Source organism: Medicago sativa, chromosome 2 (assembly GCF_051527215.1).
Source record: "Medicago sativa cultivar Bolivia chromosome 2, Bolivia_mono, whole genome shotgun sequence".
Classification (NCBI taxonomy): domain Eukaryota; kingdom Viridiplantae; phylum Streptophyta; class Magnoliopsida; order Fabales; family Fabaceae; genus Medicago; species Medicago sativa.
The window spans coordinates 35,136,507-35,158,193 of NC_140750.1; the positions used below are offsets into that span (position 1 = coordinate 35,136,507).

General features: G+C 34.1%; 2 protein-coding genes across 2 annotated transcripts; both read left to right on the plus strand.

Moving 5' to 3' along the window:
* The first annotated feature begins 6,560 nt into the window (after nucleotides 1-6,560).
* Nucleotides 6,561-9,604, plus strand: LOC146946531 (Pentatricopeptide repeat (PPR-like) superfamily protein). Its single transcript, XM_085744559.1, has one exon. It carries the CDS (start codon nucleotides 6,585-6,587, stop codon nucleotides 8,421-8,423), a length of 1,839 nt encoding a protein of 612 aa, XP_085600685.1. The 5' UTR covers nucleotides 6,561-6,584; the 3' UTR covers nucleotides 8,424-9,604.
* A 4,854-nt stretch (nucleotides 9,605-14,458) lies between these two features.
* LOC146946532 (xyloglucan endotransglucosylase/hydrolase protein 2-like) lies at nucleotides 14,459-16,054 on the plus strand. The gene is made up of 4 exons (XM_085748911.1): nucleotides 14,459-14,672; nucleotides 14,991-15,091; nucleotides 15,233-15,429; nucleotides 15,550-16,054. The coding sequence occupies exons 1-4, from the start codon at nucleotides 14,495-14,497 to the stop codon at nucleotides 15,923-15,925; spliced, it is 852 nt and encodes a 283-aa protein (XP_085605037.1). The 5' UTR covers nucleotides 14,459-14,494; the 3' UTR covers nucleotides 15,926-16,054.
* The last annotated feature ends 5,633 nt before the right edge of the window (nucleotides 16,055-21,687 follow it).

Genomic DNA, 21,687 nt, shown 5'->3' on the forward strand with positions numbered 1-21,687 from the left:
AATAATAATAAAAGTTGTTACAAGGATAATATTGATATTTTAAATTAACCTAAGGATAATTTTGGCAATGAAATTAAATATTATAGAGATCCTTTCTCGTCCCCTCCGAAAAACTCCAATTTGTGGGGAAGCGAAAAGTAGATCTTGAATGAATTTTGCTCCCCCTCCTCTTCTCTCCCCTCCGAAAAACTCCGATTTAGGGTGAAGCGAAAAGTAGATCTTAAGGATTTTGCTCCTCTCCTCTTCCCTCACATTCCCTTCTAAAATTTGAATCAAACACGTCAAAATAAAAATATTTTCTCTCCTTACATTCAAAATTCTCGAACCAAACGAACCCTCAATCTATCTTTATTGTCTTGTATTTTTTATTTTTCTTTATCGAATTTTTCTTATCTTTTTGATTTCACATTTTTATTTTTATTTTGGTAGTGTATTTCACATTATTATTTATGATAATTAAGTGAGTCGAGATAATAAATGTAACACCCAATTTGAAATTTGTCTAGAATAATCAAAAGAGCGTTAAATAGTGATACTGGATACATTAATTATACAATACAGATTCGACTTCAAGTCGAACGCCAAACACAAAGCTTCCAAGTCATATATTACATCATTACACACCAAAGTTTTTGCTTCAAAAGTCTAATTACAAAGTCTAGCAACGTTTCTTAATTAATATAACATATGCATCTCTAATTCAACTTCATGTTGAATCCTTGCAAACTCGGTCAATCCAAAGCTTTTTCCTTACCTTTTCCTTGCGTAACCTGAGAACCTGAACAAATAAGGAGTTGGGTGAGACATAATGCCTCAGTGAGTTCTATCTAGCCTTAGGCTAGTGATAACCTTGGGGAAAATCTACGGTTATCACGTGTCTAAAGTACAACCTGCCGGTTGATTATACGTGTGTGGTTTTCTTAACTAGACGGTGGTTCATACTAGAGCCGTCATAGTTCTTCCTAACTGGTTATAGGTTTAATATCCTACACGTGTCATGGCGGCTAGGGGAAGATAACTAAGCCGCTATACCAAGATTCGCTATATGCATCAAGGTCTAAACAAGTCATGATCACGATGTTAATCTAAACCGAACGATTAGGGAAACCTACGATCGTTGATGGCATAACTTCTTAATCTTGCTTTTAAACTTGTACATAACAAACATTGCTTCCTGTACATAATCATAATACATATGTTCAAGCATTAAGTTAGAGATTAGCGTTGAACAAGTAAAATATCTGAATTCATTTTAAGGACTAGTCCCGAGTGGAGTAACCCCGGAAGTTCATCCTTTACTACCGGTAAGAATGCCTAGCAAGGGCGTACCGGACTCCCTTAGTGAACGTGCGGGTCCCTTACGGCTTACCCCATTCCCCTTGGAGAACCTTTTGTACCCAACCTTGGAAGGTGTACAAAAGATACGAGCACCTACATCTTATATTAATCATGTTCTTATGCATACATATTCATACGAGTCTATAAGCATAGTAATATACATCGCATCTTGTCTTATGTAAATATTATTCACATTAATCGTTACTATACTCTTACAAGATTACTATCTATTCTCTCGACCACTAGGTCAAGTTTCCATGTTTCCCATATTGTATAAATTCTACCCGTTCTATATGTTAATACCCTCTATAGGGTTTCTTGATAAACACTTTAAGTTGTTCATAACACTTACCTTTCCATTATCTTTCAAACATGGAAGTCTAGGGTTTCTTGATACATGTTCAAGCATAAGAGAGGTCTCTTGATTTGTTAAAGAAATTTGAGAAGAAAATCAAATGGATTGATGATACTACTTTCAACACAAATCAAAATGGCAAAAGAAAAGAATAAGTTGTTGTTTTAAAACTGCAGCAAGGTAAACACTTCCTGTAAGCTACGCTAATAGCGCAGGAAAAATCCCAGCCATGCCAGACTCACGCTATTAGCGTATGCCTCTGGAAGTTGTTGCAAAATTTCGCTATTAGCGTGGTTTAGGCTAATAGCGTGGTTCTTGAAGGATTTCTGCAGATTTTCGCCATTAGCGTGGCTCAAGCTAATAGCGCAGGTGTTCTGCAGATTTTTCGAAATCTTCATCTCAATCCATTTGCTTGAACCTGTTATCATTCCTAGACCGCCAGTGAACATAATGGACAAGATATAATGCAAGGCATAACATAAGAACACATTTAACAACTTAATCTCTTGATTGCAACTTAAAAGTAAACATATGAATTTATATATCTCCTAAGCTTGAATCAAACATAAGCTATCATAAACACACGCCCATAGGGTAGAAATCTATCTAAGAACTCACTTGGAGTGTTTGAAGTTGGTTACAAGTCCTCCTACTCCAAAACCCTATATCACTGCTCTTGATGGAGAAGGTAAAAAGGTTGAAGATGCTTGCTCCTATACTCATGCTGCTTCCATTTTTATCTTCATTTTTGGTTATTTGTTTTCTGATCTCATCCAAAACATAGGTTTTAAAATAAAGAATGTATTCTGTAAAAATTGAATAAATAGAATAACATCTTACATTTGGCAAAAAAAATAAAAAATAATAATAACATTTTACATTTTAATATTACGTGATAAGAAAGAATAACCATCAAAATATAATAATACGTTTCTTTGCTGCTGAGCGTTGTTAATAATTACAACATCTTAGGAGGTGGTTGAGTTGAACCTCGACGCTGTATTGTTGGGATGCCGGTTATAGGAGGTCGTCGTCGTCCATGGATAACCGGTTTTGGTTGATCATGGATTTGGGCATGTATTTGATACTTTTCAATATCTGCGAGAGAGACAACTGCAAGAAACAAAACTAGTACGTGCAAATAAGACATCGTTCCACCCTTCTTACCGGCTTTAGAGTTGGGATTTTATTTTGGGTTTGTGTTTATAGACTCGTATCCAATATATATACTAGTGGAATGAGGTCTAACCACATCTTGTTGTATTTTATTTTAAATTTTGTTTTGTTTTTGACAAGAAAAGATGCTTACAATGTTTCATTTATAATAATAGTGTTAATATAATTACAAACATCATAATAAATTGTGGGACTACTTGTAAAAAAAAAAAAAATTGTGGTGGGATTAGTCGACAATATGATTTGAGCAACCACATTTGCATGTCGTCAATTAAACTTTCCACCCTAGAGTTTGTAAAATGTGAGAAAAAAGGACTCTGACATGCTCTAATAACGTGGTCAAACTCTCCTACATCTTGACGAATTGAGTTGAAATACATATGTAATAATCTTTTTTTTTTTTTTGAGAGAATATGTAATAATCTTCAAATCTACCACAATATCAAACTACATGTCTACTAACCACGGTAACTCCTAAAACAAGCAAAGAGCTAAGAGAAAACAATTAATTAGGTGGACGATTGAGACAAAGTTATAAATATTATCAAAGTTCAAAGTAACACAAATAGAATCCAATTATCAACACCATAGAGTCCAAAAAATTTCCCAAAAAAAAACAAAAAGACAGCACGTAGTACGACACTTCCGACGTTTTTGACTAACATAAACTTTGCAAGACTTTTTATGTTTTTTTGTGGTCAAATAAAAGTCTATGGAGGCTTTTTTTTTTTTTTGTGTTTTTATATTTCTACACTATGATGGTGGAAAAAAATATAGAACTTGTCAAAATTGGGTGCTCAATTTTCATACTTTTTCTTTTTTAAGGAAACTCGATTATCAAACATGAAATATTACAAAATTTCAATTAAAATTTAGTTTATAGGAAGGAAAAAAATTCAAACATGCATTAATTTAAATTTTTATGATATGTGGTAGGTTTGATTTTGCAAAGAAAAACGGATGAAAGAAAAGTAAAAGAAAAAAACAGAAAGAAAATTACAGAAAAAAGTTATGCTTGAAAATATTCACAAATAGCCTTTAACAAAAAGAGGATGAATTTTAAAAATAGAATTTATTTTTTTGGTAGAATTGAAAAAATAAATATACATATACAAGGTTTGTTTATCAATTTTTTTTTATTAATTTCTAGTAATTTTTCCTTGTTTTTCAATTAGATATCAAGTTGTAACCAAAAAAAAAATTAGATATCAAGTTAATTAGTTGTTGAGACCTTTCACTATCGCTTGTAGAAATATTAATAGAGACACCCAACTTATAGATACAAAATTATGACGTATAAAAAATGAAATAAAATATTAAAAACACGATAGATTATGTATTAATAGTATGTGAGAGCTCTTCTACCTCTGCCCTTTTATGGATGGCTTTGAGTCCATGAGTTCTAACATAATGTGATGGTTATAATATATACCGATCAAGTAAGGCATAAACCTCTTAATAACAGAACAATCAAACAGATCAAGTAAGGCATAAACCTCTTGATGAGTTAATATTAAACTACGATTGAATTAAACTCCAATGTAAAAAGTTACTTATTATAACTTATAATTTGTTTTAGCAATATAATAACTTTGAACATATTAACTAAATTATAACGCTGCCAAATATCTCTCAAAAAAAAAAAAACGCTGCCAAATAAGAACTTATATTGCGGTGTCGTTTATATTGCAGTGTTGTTGTCAAAAATCGCGACTAAGTCTCAAAGTTTATTATTTTGCAACTTTACTTATGACACAGACAAAATCCTATCAAAATCGCATAAAATCGTGAAATTCGTTCAAAATCGCAGGATTTTAAAGGATTTTATTCATTTTTAGATACGGGTCAATTTTTGACCCGTTCGTCAAATGATCCGATTTGTACTCATGACCCAATTCTGTAATGGGAGAAATGATGAGATTGATGGGAGAAATGATCTGATTTGTACTCATGATTCGATTGTTAGGCATCTAGTTTTTGCCTTGAAACTTAATAGCCACTTACTCACTTATGATCAAGTATTTTGTCAGGCATCTACGATTTGCTTTTAAGTATTTTGTTTAGGTTGTTTAGTATTATTATGACTACTAATTATTTGATTTTTAGCTTTGAGTCATTCATGTAGATGTATTTTGTGGACTTGGAACATTATATTTAAAATTATTTTTGTTTTGATAGAATCCTTGATTTTGATTGCGATTTTACTAATCCCTTTCGACTTGAAGTAAAATCCCGATTTTGACAATATATCACCTTCACGTGAAATTTCTACCGTAACATTATATATTCAATGAGAATAAAAGGGTTCTCTCATTTTAAAATAATCGAACACTCTTAGCAGGAAGAGTTGTGAATATGAATGAATGATATTAGAGCTTAACCCCAAAAAATGAACCAACATGTATATTGCTTGCAAAATTGAAACCTTCTCTGTTTGTAAAGGAAGACAACATTATTTAAAGTCCGATATTTCCTGTGCCAATTTTTCCATATTTGTCTGAGTATTCTGTTTGTTACCTTTGAATTTTATTTCACTAGCGGCAACATCGTTGTTCTCCTTGAAATTTTGTGTAATTCCTTTATTCACAAGACCGGTTTCGACTTTAATAGATAGTTTTGTGATAATTGAAGAATGTATGTATGTATGTACGTACGTATGTATGCATCCTTTCATCAATGCCCTTGTGATTATGTTCACTTTTTTCCCTCTTTCCAGTTTTCTCTGCAGTATGCATGGTTAAGATGTCACATAAATTCAGATTTATTTATTGAACTAACATTAGAAGCTTATGCACTTCTGTTGACTGTTATAGTTTATATTGGTGTCACTGTCATCTTTCTTGGTAACAGTCTACACTGTTTTTATGATCAACATTAACCTTCAAAGGTCCAAGCTTAACTTCAATATCATTGACAATGAAGTTCAAAGATCTAACATCCAAAGCCTTTGACAAATGGTTCGTTCTTCCCTTGCACGAGAGCGGGTGGCGATTTTTTTTGGTTGTCTCTTCAAAGCTGTGAAATGTGCGGTGAATTGATGACATAGCTTCTCCAAAGTGCCGATGGAGTCTCTTCCAAGGCTTTTGTACTTATGAGTAAAATTTAAGTCAAACTATCAATTCGAACCAAAATTGTCAAAAATTGTTCCATCTAAAATCGAACTCGAGTATGCTGATTAATGAATTGTTTGCGAATGTTATAGCTTTAATTCGTTTATTTATAGTCACATGTTACTTCCCTGTTGCGTAATTTTTCTCAATTTGCCACTGAAATGAGGTAATTTGAAAAACAAATAAAATAAGAAAGACCAATGTTTATTTTTAAACTAGAAGTGGTCTATGTGTTCGTTTAAAGAAATCTTAGTGGAGGCGACTGTAATATGCATGATTACTCTTTTCTATACAACATAATTATATCTTATAAAACTTTTCTATACAACATTATTTTTCAAAAAAAATCTTATAAAACTTCTCTATACAACATAATTACATCTTATAAAATTACTGAAACTTTTATAATGTATGTTATTTGAACAACCATTCGTATGACTGAGACAACCATAGATCTACAAATAAAAGTAGATGTTGATACAAAAATCAAAACACAATTAATGTCAGTCCTCAATTCAAGGACTGTTACTCTAATTTGAACAAGGGAGTAACAAAGCTCTTATTTTGCCGTAAAACAAAACAGTAGCAATTTGTTTGAGAGTTCCATGAAGAAGCTCCACCACCACCTCCCCGTGAAGCAAAATCACAGTTTCATCTCCATCGACTCCCAAATCCTCCACCACCTAAAAACCGGCTCCCTCACCGACGCAATCCACCTCCTCAACACATCACAACCATCCCTCTCACTCAAACCAGTCATCTACGCTTCCCTCCTTCAAACCTCAGTCAAAACCAACTCATTCCACCACGGCGCCTCCGTCCACGCCCACGTCCTCAAATCCGGTCTCCATTCCGACCGCTTCGTCGGCAACAGCCTCCTTACTCTTTACTTTAAATTAAACCCCGGCCCCCATTTATCTCACGCCCGTCATCTCTTCGACTCACTTCACGTCAAAGATGTTATCTCATGGACTTCACTTATCTCCGGTTACACCCGCTCCGGCCTGCCACGTCAATCGATATCACTTTTCTTCGAAATGTTGGCATTCCCTATTCAACCCAATGCTTTTACTCTATCTTCCGTTATCAAAGCTTGTTCTGCGTTAAATGACGTAAACCTTGGGAGATGTTTTCATTCTATGGTTATAACACGTGGGTTTGATTGGAATACTGTTGTTTCGTGTTCGTTGATTGATATGTATGGTTGGAATCGCGCGGTTGAGGATGCACGGAAAGTGTTTGATGAAATGTTTGTGAAAGATGATGTGTTTTGTTGGACTTCGATTATATCGTGTTTTACAAGGAATGATATGTATAAGGAGGCGTTGAAGTTTTTTTATGTTATGAATAGGGTTCGTGGGGTGGTTCCGGATGGTTATACGTTTGGGACGATTTTGACGGCTTGTGCTAATTTAGGGTTGTTGAGGCAAGGTAAGGAGGTTCATGGGAAGGTTGTTGGTTTAGGTTTTGGGGGGAATGTTGTTGTGGAGAGTAGTTTGTTGGATATGTATGGGAAATGTGGGTGTGTTAGACATTCTAGGATTGTGTTTGATAGGTTGAGTGATGAGAAGAATCATGTTTCTTGGACTGCGATGCTTGGTGTGTATTGTCAGAATAAGGAGTATCAGAATGTGCTTGATCTTGTTAGGGAGAGGGGGGATTTGGATTTTTATGCGTTTGGGATTGTTCTTCGTGCATGTTCGGGGTTGGCTGCGGTGAATCATGGGAAGGAGGTTCATTGTATGTATGTGAGGAAAGGTGGCTGGAAAGACGTTATCATTGAGTCTGCATTGGTTGATTTGTATGCTAAATGTGGTATGGTTGATTTTGCATGTACAGTGTTTGAACATATGGAGGTTAGGAATTTGATCACGTGGAACTCAATGATCAGTGGGTTCGCACAGAATGGAAGAGGGGTTGAGGCGTTGGCGTTGTTTGAAGATATGATTAAGGAAGGGATTATACCTGATTCCATCACTTTTGTTGCGGTTCTCTTTGCTTGTAGTCATGCGGGTTTGGTTGATGAAGGAAGAAGGTTTTTTACTTTGATGGGAGAATATGGGATTAAGCCAATCGTGGAACATTATAATTGCATGATTGATCTGTTGGGGCGTGCCGGTTTTATAGACGAGGCTGAGTGTTTGTTGGAGAATGCAGATTGCAGATACGATAAATCACTTTGGGCAGCTCTTCTTGGAGCTTGTACTAAGTGTTCCGATTATATAACTGCTGAACGCGTCGCAAAGAAGATGATTGAATTGGAGCCTGACTTCCATTTGAGTTATGTTCTGCTTAATAACATCTATAGAGAAGTTGGCCGATGGGATGATGCTCTGGAGATCAGGAAGTTGATGGAAAATAGAGGGGTTAAGAAAATGGCTGGTAAGAGCTGGATTGATGGTCAAAATCGGAAGGGTTCTCACATGAATGTTTGTATGGAATAAAGTGTTTCTAGCATGTGAGAACCTATTCGATGACCAATATTTAAACAGTGGTCATAGTTGCAATTAGATTATGACTTTTGAAATTTCAGATAAATGCAACAAATGTGGCTGTAGTTGCTATCACAATGCAGCTGCAAATTCAGTATTCTAGTATAGCATGGGGGAAGTTATGGCTTATGACATAATATTAAGCAGTGTCGTGATTGATAGAAATTGACAGGTTATTGGAAGTTATGGCTTATGACATAATATTTTCCCTTTTGGCAATGTTGAGCTAGCACTTTAACTAGTAGAAGCATGGGCTTCATATAGATTATTCAAAGATTCTATTGTGTTGTGAATAAAGAGAACTTTTTACTCTCATTCGGAACTGACTACAATTGAAGCTTGAAGTGAGCATCTAATAATTTTTTGCTGCTTGGTTGGAGAGATCACCGTGATAAGGCCTGCAGAATTCATTGGCTGCCGTAATCAGATGAAATGTATAAAGAATTATTACATCTTGATTATGTTAGCTTATTTGCATAATTGCATGCTTTCATGACTAAGATGGTCTGATTATTGCAGAACTGAGGAGAATGACTTCCCTTGCTAGTTCTTCACAAAGTAGGTTACTTAGGTGCAACCTATTCTTTCTTTACAAATTCTAGCAAAACCGAGTTTTATTTTGTTTATATCTGAGGGTTGAGTTAGGACAGCTTGATGATGCAAAGAGCCTCATAGCAGTCCCTCAGCCGCGGTGGACAAGGAAAGGGAAGGAAGGATTAGAATGGCTGCTTCTGGGAATGGGAAGGAAGTACATGAGAAGATACACACTCAAAATTGGTAAGCATAAACAAGGGAAAGAAGGATTAGAATGGCTGCTACTGGGATTGGGGTTATTGGTGGTAATTCATGGTCATGGATGCAATTGAGTTGCAGAGAAAAGAAGCAAAGAAGATTTAAGATTTTTGCTGTTCTCTAGCAGATTCCTTTAAGTCCAACATGGTGCCTCTCAATCTGAGGTTGAAAAGGCTTTCAGATGCTTGCTCTGGATATTTATTCCTTACCCCAAAATTTGGTGTTCTTTTAATACTAATTACTGTTCTTTCTTTCCATTGATAATACTGATTTTGTTCCGAGAATTATGACAAATCTCTCTTTACCCTTCCCTAATACAGATGATTATTTGCTTGTTCCTAGTTTGAATGCCTGATATCGTTTAGTCATTGGAATCTCAATGTTTAAAAAAATGGACCAGACCGATGGGATGAATTAGAAACTGGATGCTTCTCTTGTTAGTTTGATCTGGCTGTAAATTAGTTTGTTTGAACCGGTTTCAATCGCGGCTGGTTCAACCGGTTCTTAATTTTTGTATTGTTTTTCTTTGTTTATTTTTAATTTAATATTTATTTATTTGTCATCCGGTTCAATCATGGTTGTGCCGATCAAACCAATTTTAAGCATGGCCCAAAGGCTTCACTGATTTGATCTCTGATTTGGTTTTTAATTATTGCACCAGATTCATATCCGGGTATGGGACTAAATAATCTTGGGACGTGTGCCTTTGGAGCAGATGTGGGATGGGGTGCAGTTTCACCATTCCATGACTTATGAGGTGATTTATCCTCAGTAAAAAATATAGATAAATCAAGTGCTTTATCCTCTCTATACTTCTCTGATTTTCAGTTACAGTGAAAATTTCCTTGCTCTATTTTCCCCCGATTTTTTTAAACATATGTGTGTGTGTGTGTGTGTATGTGTGTGAAACTGTATGGGATTATGAGGAACAAACAGGTTTGGCAAGTTTGGTTATTAAAGTCAGTAGTATATCTATCACAGTGTATATCTATGCTACTAAATAGATATATCATTACACACAATAGAAAAGCAGATACATTAGTATGAACTGGCTTTTATTCCTTCCATTTTTACGCTTCATTTAAACTATTCTATTTTATTACTTTTATTTTTTTTTATAATATTACTTAAATTATTAATTAAAAGAATAGTTAAATCCTATTAAAATAGGAGTTACCTTCCATGTATGGAGTTCCTCTGTTTCCTTTTATCATATTTGTTGAATACTTGGTGTCAACTGTGTTCTTCTCAAGTAATGTCATCAAGTTTTAGTACTAATCTTTAGTCAAAGTCATTGCTCCATCTTCTTCATTCATGATGGAAGATCCTACTGCTGACTTTCCTTTTGATTCCTCAGCATCAACAAGATTAGTTTAGGAATTTCCACGGCCAAAAATTGGTGGAGAACTATGCTTCTTCTAACATGTTTCAAAATTATGCCCTATCTCACCATGGTAATTTATCTCCAGATAATGGTGGTGGTGCTACACACACTGTAGTAGGATTTTCAGAAGAATGTACATAATACGGATCAAGACCTTGATTTTGATTATTTGAATTCTAATCATTATTGTTATTTCTCACCATGATTACGATTCTCTGAATGAAAGGATAAGAACATGATGAATATGAATGTGCAAGGATAAACTCTGCCTGCGATATTGCAGAGCGGAAGCAAGCATGATAGCCTTTTGATAGCAGATTGAGATTGATTTCTCTTGAATGAAAAGATTGATTCATAAGTACAAGATAATATCTTTATATACAAGAGAGAAATGCCAGCTACACATAACTGTCCTAACTAACTAGATGAAACTGAAATTGAAGTGAAGTGCAAATTACAATGAAATTATTAGTGGAATGTTTTTTAAGCCAACTTCCGAAGTTTTTCTGTGGTTCGTTGTGCTTGTAAATTGTAATGTGATTTGAGAGACATTATTGTTACTATCTTTTAGTTCTCGTTCATAAAAATCTGTTTACTTCCTTCATTTGAATTTATAGTTTTAAATCTTATTGTGTCTTTTTAATGTTTGGCAATATCAATCTCATTTTTCTTTATAAAAACTGTTTGGATAATAACCAAGATAAAGAATTAATATACCAAAGAAACAGAGGTAACACCCATTAAAATGGGAAAACTACAAATCACAAGTTTTCTGTGATAGAGATGGTGCTTGTCTCGTGTAGGGGTTTTGGTACAATTGACCATTTTGCCGCTGCATCCATAGTAGAAGTGCTCTGGAGGTTTTAAATATTGGTTTATATAGGTTTAGCAGTTCCATAGGGATCTTGGAGCATTCTCGTGGTGTTTTCGTAACCTATTTCAAATAAATAATGTATTGAAGTGTATTTTTTTACATCTAAGTCTGGTACATGATAGTGTCCTCTCCAACCTTCATAGAAGGTTGGGTTGGAACACTAATGATTTGAGTTCATATTAATTAAATGAAATCTACTATTTATTAGATCAAAAGCTAGAAGAAGAAAAAAAAAAAAAAAAAAAAGAGGCATTTTTATTGATAGAAAACTCTAAGAATTATGCTCTTTACCCAACAAAATTCACTCGCGTCCAACTGAATTTCCAAATATACCCCTGCGTGAGTTAACTCACGCACGTTATATGTGTCTGCATGACTAAAGCCACGCCGCATGACTTAAGTCATATATCAGCATAATAGAAACATAACCCCTTCATTTTCCAAACATCCAAAATACGATTTTTCTCTCCATTTTTTCGAATTTCACCAAACTCAAGTAAATCATCATCAAATCACGCATTTGAACAAGTAAATGTTGCTTATTCTACTTCATTGCTTTTTTGTTGTTGAAATTTTTGATTTTTTTGAAGAAATTAGACATTTTTAGGTTTTTAGAAATTTGGCTTGCATGTTAGTTTTTAGGATTGTTAGTGATGAATTAAGTTAGGAATTGTAGTTTAGATGTTGTTTAGAGTACAATGTGGTAGTTTAGGATTTAGAAATTATTAGATTTCTTAGTTGTTTGAAAATTGCATGTTTGGTAAAATGTCTCAATGAATTTTTTTTTTTTGTTTTTTGGATTGCTAATGATGAAATTAGTTAGAATATGGTTTGTTAATGTTGATTATAGTATGTTTGACAGCATTGTGGTAGTTTACGGATTGAAATGACACTGCCAAAATATAAGTGGTGTTGTTGAATCGTTAGAAATGACACAATGTCTGTATGAAAATGTCTCATTGATTTTTTGCTTTTTGAAATGTTGTGCAGATATGTCTCAGAGGAAAATGTCTCAAATGCTTGAGGAGAGGAGTGACAGACTTAGGTTAGGGAAAGTGACAGACTTATGTTAGGGATGTAACTGGTTAGTAAATAGGGAAACAAGTGCCTAGCTAAAGGAAATAAGTCGTAGCCTAATAGAACCATTCTCTTAAACCCTTAGTAAGGTAGACGTAGATTATGGCTGCCCGTTTGTAGAACTACTAAGAGCGAGAAAGAGTGTGTTATGAGTGTCCTAAGATTCATAGATGGGGTGACCTACTGGAACATTGGACATGACCCACACTAATATTCCTTATGAAGATGGCGGAATCCTATAGGATTAATAACCCTATAGGGTAGCGCGCGTATAACCTTAGTGTGACCATAATTGCCTTTGGAAAACCTGGAACTTCAATTTAAGTTAATGTTTCAATTACCTTTGAATTAGCAAGACCCCGCACATAAGGATCACCGTGCGATCAGCATGTACAGTTAGCCTTTGGAGGGATTGACCAAATAGGGTTAGTAACGTCCCAACGGCCTCATCACTTGTATAGACTACCTAAGATAAATAAACATGGCATTACTATTACTTATTATCCAACAATATAAACGGGGGGATTCGAAGAATCCTAACCGCTGCTTACTTTTCTGCAACCAAAAACAGGTAAACTTGCTCTGTTGCAACTCTTTTAACCCTTATCTTTTATATCGTCAACTTACAAAAATAAGTAACGCGAATTGTTTGGAAGAAACGACAATCCATGTGGATATGATACTCTACTTACACTTTATTACTTGGTAAACGATTTGGTACACTTGTCATATCTGACCATCATGTGCCATATCCGACCATGCATTATTCAATATAATCCGAACAAAGAGTATTTTTGGAAGAAAAAAATAGCCTGCGTGAGAAACATAGAGGGTGGGAAAAGTAATAGCCTTCGAGAGGGGTTTTGATCTAGTCTGATAAAGCTCAAAGTCCGTTAGGGCCGACCTTAAACTAACAACTAAGAAATTTAAAAGGGGCTCTCAAATGCTCAATAACAAATAATGAGAACGAGTTGGAGAAAACAACCCTTGATACTAATTCTAAATGTTCTTCATCGTCTCCAAAATCCTTGTAGTTAACGCTTTAAAGTCATACAAAACTCTAATATTGTTAGAGTAGTGGTGCCACATACAATCACCCCAACTCATTCTCATTATTTGTTATTGAGCTTTTGAGAGCCCCTTTCAAATTATGTTGTTGGAATTCGTTACAATTCACTTCCATCAAGTTTTGATTTGACTAATCAATGGCAAATGTGACTTTCCACCTCCTCCTCCCCCCTCCTCCTCAAAGGGAGATTTTCTCTTCTTTGAAAATATATTTTCTCTGTGAGAATTGTCAATTATGTCCTCCATATCATAGAACTCTACAATGTGCGCAGAATAATATGTGACAAGACGGACACCCGGCATTGGTCACAATTTGAATCTCATCATTCATTAACGAGACTCAACAATTCTTGAATGGACAGTTCACCCACTTATCATTATCAAGTTTTTTTTATAGATGAGTAAATATATAGTTGTATTATATATGTTAGTTGATCTAGAAAATATATGATATATAGTATATGTATAAAAAAAAATTATAATTACTTAATGTGTTAAAATTTTAAATTCATATTCAAACATTTTTTTAATTTTAAAATTTTATTTTTTGGTCAAAGGATATAATAATTTTATTTTTAATATTGTAAATTAAATGAATTAATTATTATTACTTTTTAAATCTAATATCAATTTCATTTTATATTTTATTATATTTCAATTTTTTATTTTTTAATTTATATTTTATAGAAATAAATTAGTAATCAATATTCTTTTAACCTGGACATCAAACAGGTCTTATATATATTTATACACTCCACACACAACAAATGAAAACCTCATTATCAACCTCAATTAAACAATTTTCATATTTAAAAAATAATTATTATAATGTGTCTTTCACCACTATTTTTTCTTATACTTTTTCTTCTTGGTCCATTACACATCAAAGGTGCTAACTGGGACGATGTTCCATTCGAGCAAAACTATGCTCCTCTATGGGGGCAAGAAAATATGCAAATTCTCAACCAAAGTCGGGAAGTTCAACTTACGTTGGATCAACATTCAGGTAAGATGTAGAACGTACGTATATACACAATTTTTACCTATTAAAAAAAGATAAATTATCGACAAAAAATCAAAAACCGAAAAATGTAAATTTTATCATTAAGTTAAGTGTTAGTGACACCAAATTTAATAATGCATGGAAAAAAATCTCTGATCTTTATTGTTAACTTTTTCTAGTGATATGATGTATACACAATCATATGAGATAACATATATATGATAATATTCATTATAATTTTAAGGCATTAAGATTATTTAACAAATTGATTATATCTTTGTAAAAAAACAAAAAAATCTAACAATTGTTTTTGTTTCATAGGTTCTGGTTTTCAGTCCATACATAAATATAGCTCTGGATGGTTAAGCATGAGAATTAAGTTGCCTCAGAATGATTCCACGGAAGTGATCACAACCTTCTATGTACTTTTTCTATTATGTTCATATTATTTTGTGGTTTTATTCTTGCACATATATAAACTGAGTTTATTTTAATTCATAGTATTAGTTTATTCATTATATTTAAATAATCTTATTATTGTTTCCCATTTTTGTTTGTTGCAGTTGATTTCAGATGATGGACCTACTCGAGATGAAATCGACTTTGAATTTTTAGGTGGCAATAAGGAAAGACCTCATATACTGCACACAAACATTTTTACTAATGGGCAAGGTGGTAGGGAGCAACAATTTCATTTTTGGTTTGATCCCACTGCAGATTTTCATGATTACACGTTTCTTTGGAACGAAAAACAATTAGTGTACGTTATAATTATATCATTCTTATTCTTATTCTCTCTTTTCCTTGCCTTATATCCGTCGAAAAAAATTTGAGTTAGTTTGAAAATCTAATAGTTTTGCAATTAAATGAAATGTATCAGATTTTTTGTGGATAACATCCCAATCAGAGTGTTCAAGAATACCACAGATAAAGGAGGCATCTATCCGACACAAGCAATGAAGATTTATGCAACAATATGGTATGGCCCATGGGGCTCTGGTGGAGTTCCAATCAATTGGAATGAAGCACCCTTTGAAGCTCACTATCGAGGATTTGGCATCAATGCTTGCCAATCCCAAAGCCCTAATATCGAACAATGTAATTCCTTTAGGTATTGGTGGAATACTGAGAATTATTGGGAGCTAAACTTTGATCAAAAGCAAGCTTACAATAATGTGCGAAGCAAGTATTTAATATATGATTATTGTGCTAAACAGCCAGAAAATCTTGAGTGTCAAGGTTTACATCTAAACTAACTCTACTTGTGAGAGAATTGTATAGAATAAATGACACAAGGAAATTGTTGAATCTTTTTGGTTTAACTTTACGGTTTTCAAAGGAAAAAGGCCCTGGTAGTCCGAGTTCGGCCGGAATAAAATTGTTGAATTTTGTTGAAAACTCCCTCTATTTTATAATTATTATTGTGTATGGTTTTTTCACAAGAATGATTAAAAATAATAGATGGCTTATTTCTTATAACTAGAACATGTTTACAAATTATTTGTCATTATTAATCAATGAATTATTAATCCTTGTTATTATTAATTCATATTAGAGTATAGTGACTTAAAATGATACCTATAGTTGGGCTTCGGTTTAAAGGGTTAATAGGTCTTTACCCCCTTTAAAATAGGTCATTTCTGGTTTTCCCTCTGTAAATATATTTTTTTTTATTCTCCCCCTGTAAAAAAAATTTCTTTTATTTACCCCCTATTAGGCCAAACAAAAACCAATTTTATTTTTTTTTCAAGAAATTTTCGTTTTTGTTTGGCCTATTAGGGGGTAAATCAAAACAAATTTTTTTTACAGGGGGATAAATCAAAAAAAAAAATTATAGGGGGGAAAACCGGAAATGACCTATATTACAGAGGGGTAAAGACCTATTAACCCTTTAAAAAAATGATACCTACACTACTTAAATTATTTTTTAAGTAATTATTTATAATTTTTTATATATAATTATTTTATTGTGGTATACGTTTTGATTATGTTATAATAAGGGAAATTAGTCACTTTAGTCCCTGAATGGGAGAGGATTCGTTACTTTAGTCCCTGAACGTTATTTATAACATGCCTAAAACCTATATGCTTCGTTATTTATAACATACCTAATGAATACACATTTTTATTAGTTGAGTTAAACATATTTATTAGTTGAGTTAGGACTTGTGGACAGAACATCACCACTTTTTACTCTACTGCAAAAGATTAAATTATATTTGTATACTCTTTATTTTTCATACAATTATTTAACATCTCATTTTCTCTTTACACTTTTTGTTTCTCTCTCTCGGGCTGTAGAATGGTTTTAGGTGTTTAAGAATTATTTCCCAATGTAAAAACACAAATTTTGGTTTTAATTAGGTATGTTATAAATAACGAAGCATATAGGTTTTAGGACCTAAATGTTAAAGTGATCATAGAATTAAAAATGCTGATTTCTATGAAGTAAGTACCCCTGTAAATTAAAGAATAGTGGGGGCACTAGTGGGGGTAAACTAAATTCCCTTCTAAAAATTAAGAACTAGTGGGGGCACTATATCTAATCACATTCATGTAATTAGAAATAGTTATGAAAACATCATACGAGATGTTATAGAACCTCAAGGAGGTAAGAAAGCTAAAAATGCTAAAGAGTATGAACTTGGTTTATACATTGGAAGAAGATTCATTAAGCCTTAAAGAAGTTATATCCTCATTGGATGCTGAATTATGGCAAAAAGCAATAAACGATGAAATGAATTTTCTAGAGTCTAACAAAACATGACACTTGGTTGACTTGTCTCATAGTTGCAAAATCATTCGGTTGTATTTGGATTTTGGAAAAAGGAACTAAAACCTGATGGTACGGTTGATGAATACAAGGCTCTCCTTGTAGTCAAAGGTTTTAGACAAAGAGAAAAATATAGACTTCTTCGACATTCATTCACCAGTCACGAAAATCATATCCATAAGAGTACTAGTCCCTTTAGCCGCCGTTCATAACTCGATAGTACTCCAAATGGATGTGAAAGTTGCCTCTTTTTATGGTGAACTAGAAGAAGAAATCTATATGAAACAACCTGAAAGTTTTGCTATTCATGGACAAGAAAACAAGGTCTGTAAGTTAGATAATTATTTGTATGGTCTAAAATAAACTCTTAAGGAATGACATGAAAAATTTGACATTCTAATGCTATCAAATGAGTATAAAGTGAATGAAAGTGACAAATAATATTTGCACGATCATAAGTCTCTATAAAGACGACTTGCTCATATTTGATTTAAAGATTCATGTTATGAATTATGTGAAATCATTGTTTATCAATAACATTGATAAGAAAGACCTAGACAAAGTTGAAGTTCTTAAGGAAATATTATTATTTCACCGTAAACTTGCAATCATATATTATGATCCAAGTGTAAGAACACTTGAGATGGAGTTAAACAAATAAAATATGCGAGCATCATTGGCAGTCCTTAAGTGTAACACCCCGTTCTCCCAACAACGTAATATTAATTATTATAATCAGAGTAATCACACAACGGAGTGTCACACTACTATTCAAAAATTCATAAATAGAAAATATCTATTTATTTAAGACCAACATAAAGAATCTTAATAAACTGCAGCGGAATAATTCTTTAAAAATATAATTTCAACCAAAATTCAACATCAATGAAAATCTTGGCACAAAGGCCCCAACATAATTCAACTTTATTTTCAACAACGATAAACTCTAATAGCAAGTCTTTTCCAAAATATGTGATACATAAAAGAAATGAGAAGACATTCGCAACGATTTCCCCATTCTAGTATGTATCAGAGCCCTAGACACTTGAGCCGACCAAACCTACAAGTCATCAGTACCTGCACATTACCCACGGTCGAGGCAACATATACGCAGAAGGGGTGAGAAACTTATCCAATAATAATAATATATAATTCATCAAATTAATGAAAACAACAAAGCATATCACAACAGGCATCATTAATAATGTATTTAAATAAACACATAAGCAACGACATAATTATTTTCAGCAACAAGGTACAGCAACAACAACAACAACAACGTTATCCACAACGACACCGACAACTCGACAATGCGACAACGACAACAACTCGACAATGCTACAACGACAACAACTCGACAATGCTACAACGACAACAACAACTAATGCATCATGTAGGTGGTACCAATCTACGCGCGTTGAATGCTAAGCATTCCAGGGCATAAGCCCCCAACGATTTGGATGGTTAAAGCATCCCAGGGCATAAGCCCCCAACAGGTGAATGATAACATTCCAGGGCATAAGCCCCCAACAATTTGAATGATAAACATTCCAGGGCATAAGCCCCCAACAGAACATGAGTATGCATATGGACTCGACTTGTGTATATCAACATACAACTTCAACAACGACTACAACAACAACATATGTGCCTACAACAATTATGACACACTCCCCAACTTTGACATTAGACGTTACAACAACGTCAACAACGGGAATCAACAACATAGCATATATTTATAAATCAATTACATTCATCTCAAAGTCTAAAACATCCCCCAAAAGCAATTAAGTTTTGATCAATAGGACATAAGCCAAATACCCATAAAACACCTCAACTAAATCCCTGACGCTTAAGTTTGAAGTTGGGAAACCAACCATAAGTTTTTAGACTAACTTGGGATTAGTTTTGCTAAGTTTTCTTAAAGTTTTCTAAAGACCCACTTTGACTATTTTTATCATAACTCAAAATCTACAAATCTTTTCCACTCCAAACCAAGGCCATTAGAAAGCTAACTTAATTATCTACAACTTTCATGTTTACACCGAAAGCTAATTCAAAACAAAAACGGGTGAAAAAGACGCAAGAACATGAAACAGGGGAATGTTGTCACTGTTACATCGTACTACGATGGAATGCATCGTACTACGATGGGATATACTGAAAAATTTGTTTTTGCTGCTGGAAAAATCGTAGTACGATTTCCCAGCATCGTACTACGATGGGACATGGACAGATTTTACGAGAACAGGCCAGTTTTCACTCCAAAACCCAATTTTTGATCCCCTAATCACCCAAAATGAATTAGAACAATGTTTACAGGTTCCATATACAACCTAGCAACCAAAACAACATAGAAACATGCAATTCAACAACAAGTTTCATCATAATTCAACATCTAACATAACTTCTCAAACCCTAAAAACCAAGAACAACAAATTCATCAATTTTCAAATTATATACCATGATTATTGAAAGGAATCCCACCCTTACCTTATCTCAGCAAATTCTACAGCAAAAACGGTTGGATTCTCTCTTCCTAGCTCTTCTCCTAGCTTTCTCTTGGTTCTTCTCCTCTTTCTCTCCAAAAACCAGTTTTTCTATTGTTTGTACGTGAAACTGTTTCTCTCTGCTTCTCTTTCTTTTACTCCCAAAAATATAACTTCTTTCTTTTCATTTAACTCCCACTAAACTCTCACAATTATTTACTTAATTCCCATTAACCACAATAAATAATAATTCTACCTATTTCTATTTCTCCTATTATTTCCACAAATAATAAAGCCATATTCATTTAAATAAAACTCAACTCCATAAATCATATAATAAAATAGCATCACACCATATATCACATAAAGTCACTCAAAACACATATTTCACATAAAATCATATATTTAACAGATAAAGTCATATAAAAATATTCACACATCTATTAAAAGTAATAGAATAAAAATGGGGCGTTACAACTCTCCCCAACTTATAGAATTTTTGTCCTCGAAATATTACCTCAAGCAAACAACTCAGGATATGACTCCTGCATCTTACTCTCCAACTCCCAAGTAAGACTTTCACCAGTTGCTCCTCCCCAAACAACCCTCACTAGAGGTATATCTTTGCCTCTCAACGTCTTCACCTTACGATCATCAATCCTCAAAGGTAAAGTTTCCACCGTAAGATTGTCCCTAACTTGCACATCATCTCTAGGAATAACATGTGAAGGGTCCGCTACATACTTCCGAAGTTGCGACACATGAAACACATCATGCAAGTTCGAAAGATGTGGTGGCAAACCAACTCTATAAGCCACCGCGCCAATTCTCTCAGATATTTGATAAGGACCAATAAACTTTGGAGTCAACTTCTTGGACTTCAAAGCACGACCCACACCGGTCATAGGAGTGACTCTCAAAAACACATGGTCACCCTCTTCAAACTCATGGTCTTTTCTACGCTTGTCATGGTAACTCTTCTGTCGACTCTGCGACGCTTTCATATGCTCTCTTATCATCTTGACCTTCTCTGTAGTCTGCTGAACTATTTCAGGTCCCAACACAATACTTTCACCCGACTCAAACCAACATAAAGGAGTTCTACACCTTCGACCATATAAAGCTTCGAAAGGTGCCATACCAATACTCGAATGGTAACTATTGTTGTACGTAAACTCTATCAATGGTAGGTGACTGTCCCAAGCTCCACCTTGCTCAAGTACACACACCCTCAACAAATCTTCTAATGATTGAATCGTCCTTTCCGACTGACCATCTGTTTGCGGATGATAAGCTGAACTCAACTTCAGCTGAGAGCCCAAAGATTCTTGCAAGCTCTTCCAAAATCTCGAAGCGAACCTCGGATCTCTATCCGACACAATACTCGACGGGACACCATGCAACTTCGCAATATTATGAATATAAATCTCTGCCAACTGAGCTACCGAATAAGTGATATTAATTGGAATAAAGTGTGCCGACTTCGTCAATCTATCGACAACAACCCAAATGGCATCATGCCCTCTTTGAGTGTTTGGTAAACTCGTCACAAAGTCCATGGAGATGCTATCCCATTTCCATTCCGGCACATCTAAAGGCGTCAACAAAACAGCAGGCTTCTGATGTTCAACTTTCGATTTCTGACAAGTCAAACAAGCATATACAAATTGTGCGACATCTCGCTTCAACCCAGACCACCAAAACAGTTTCTTCAAGTCGTGGTACATCTTTGTAGCTCCCGGATGGATACTCAAGT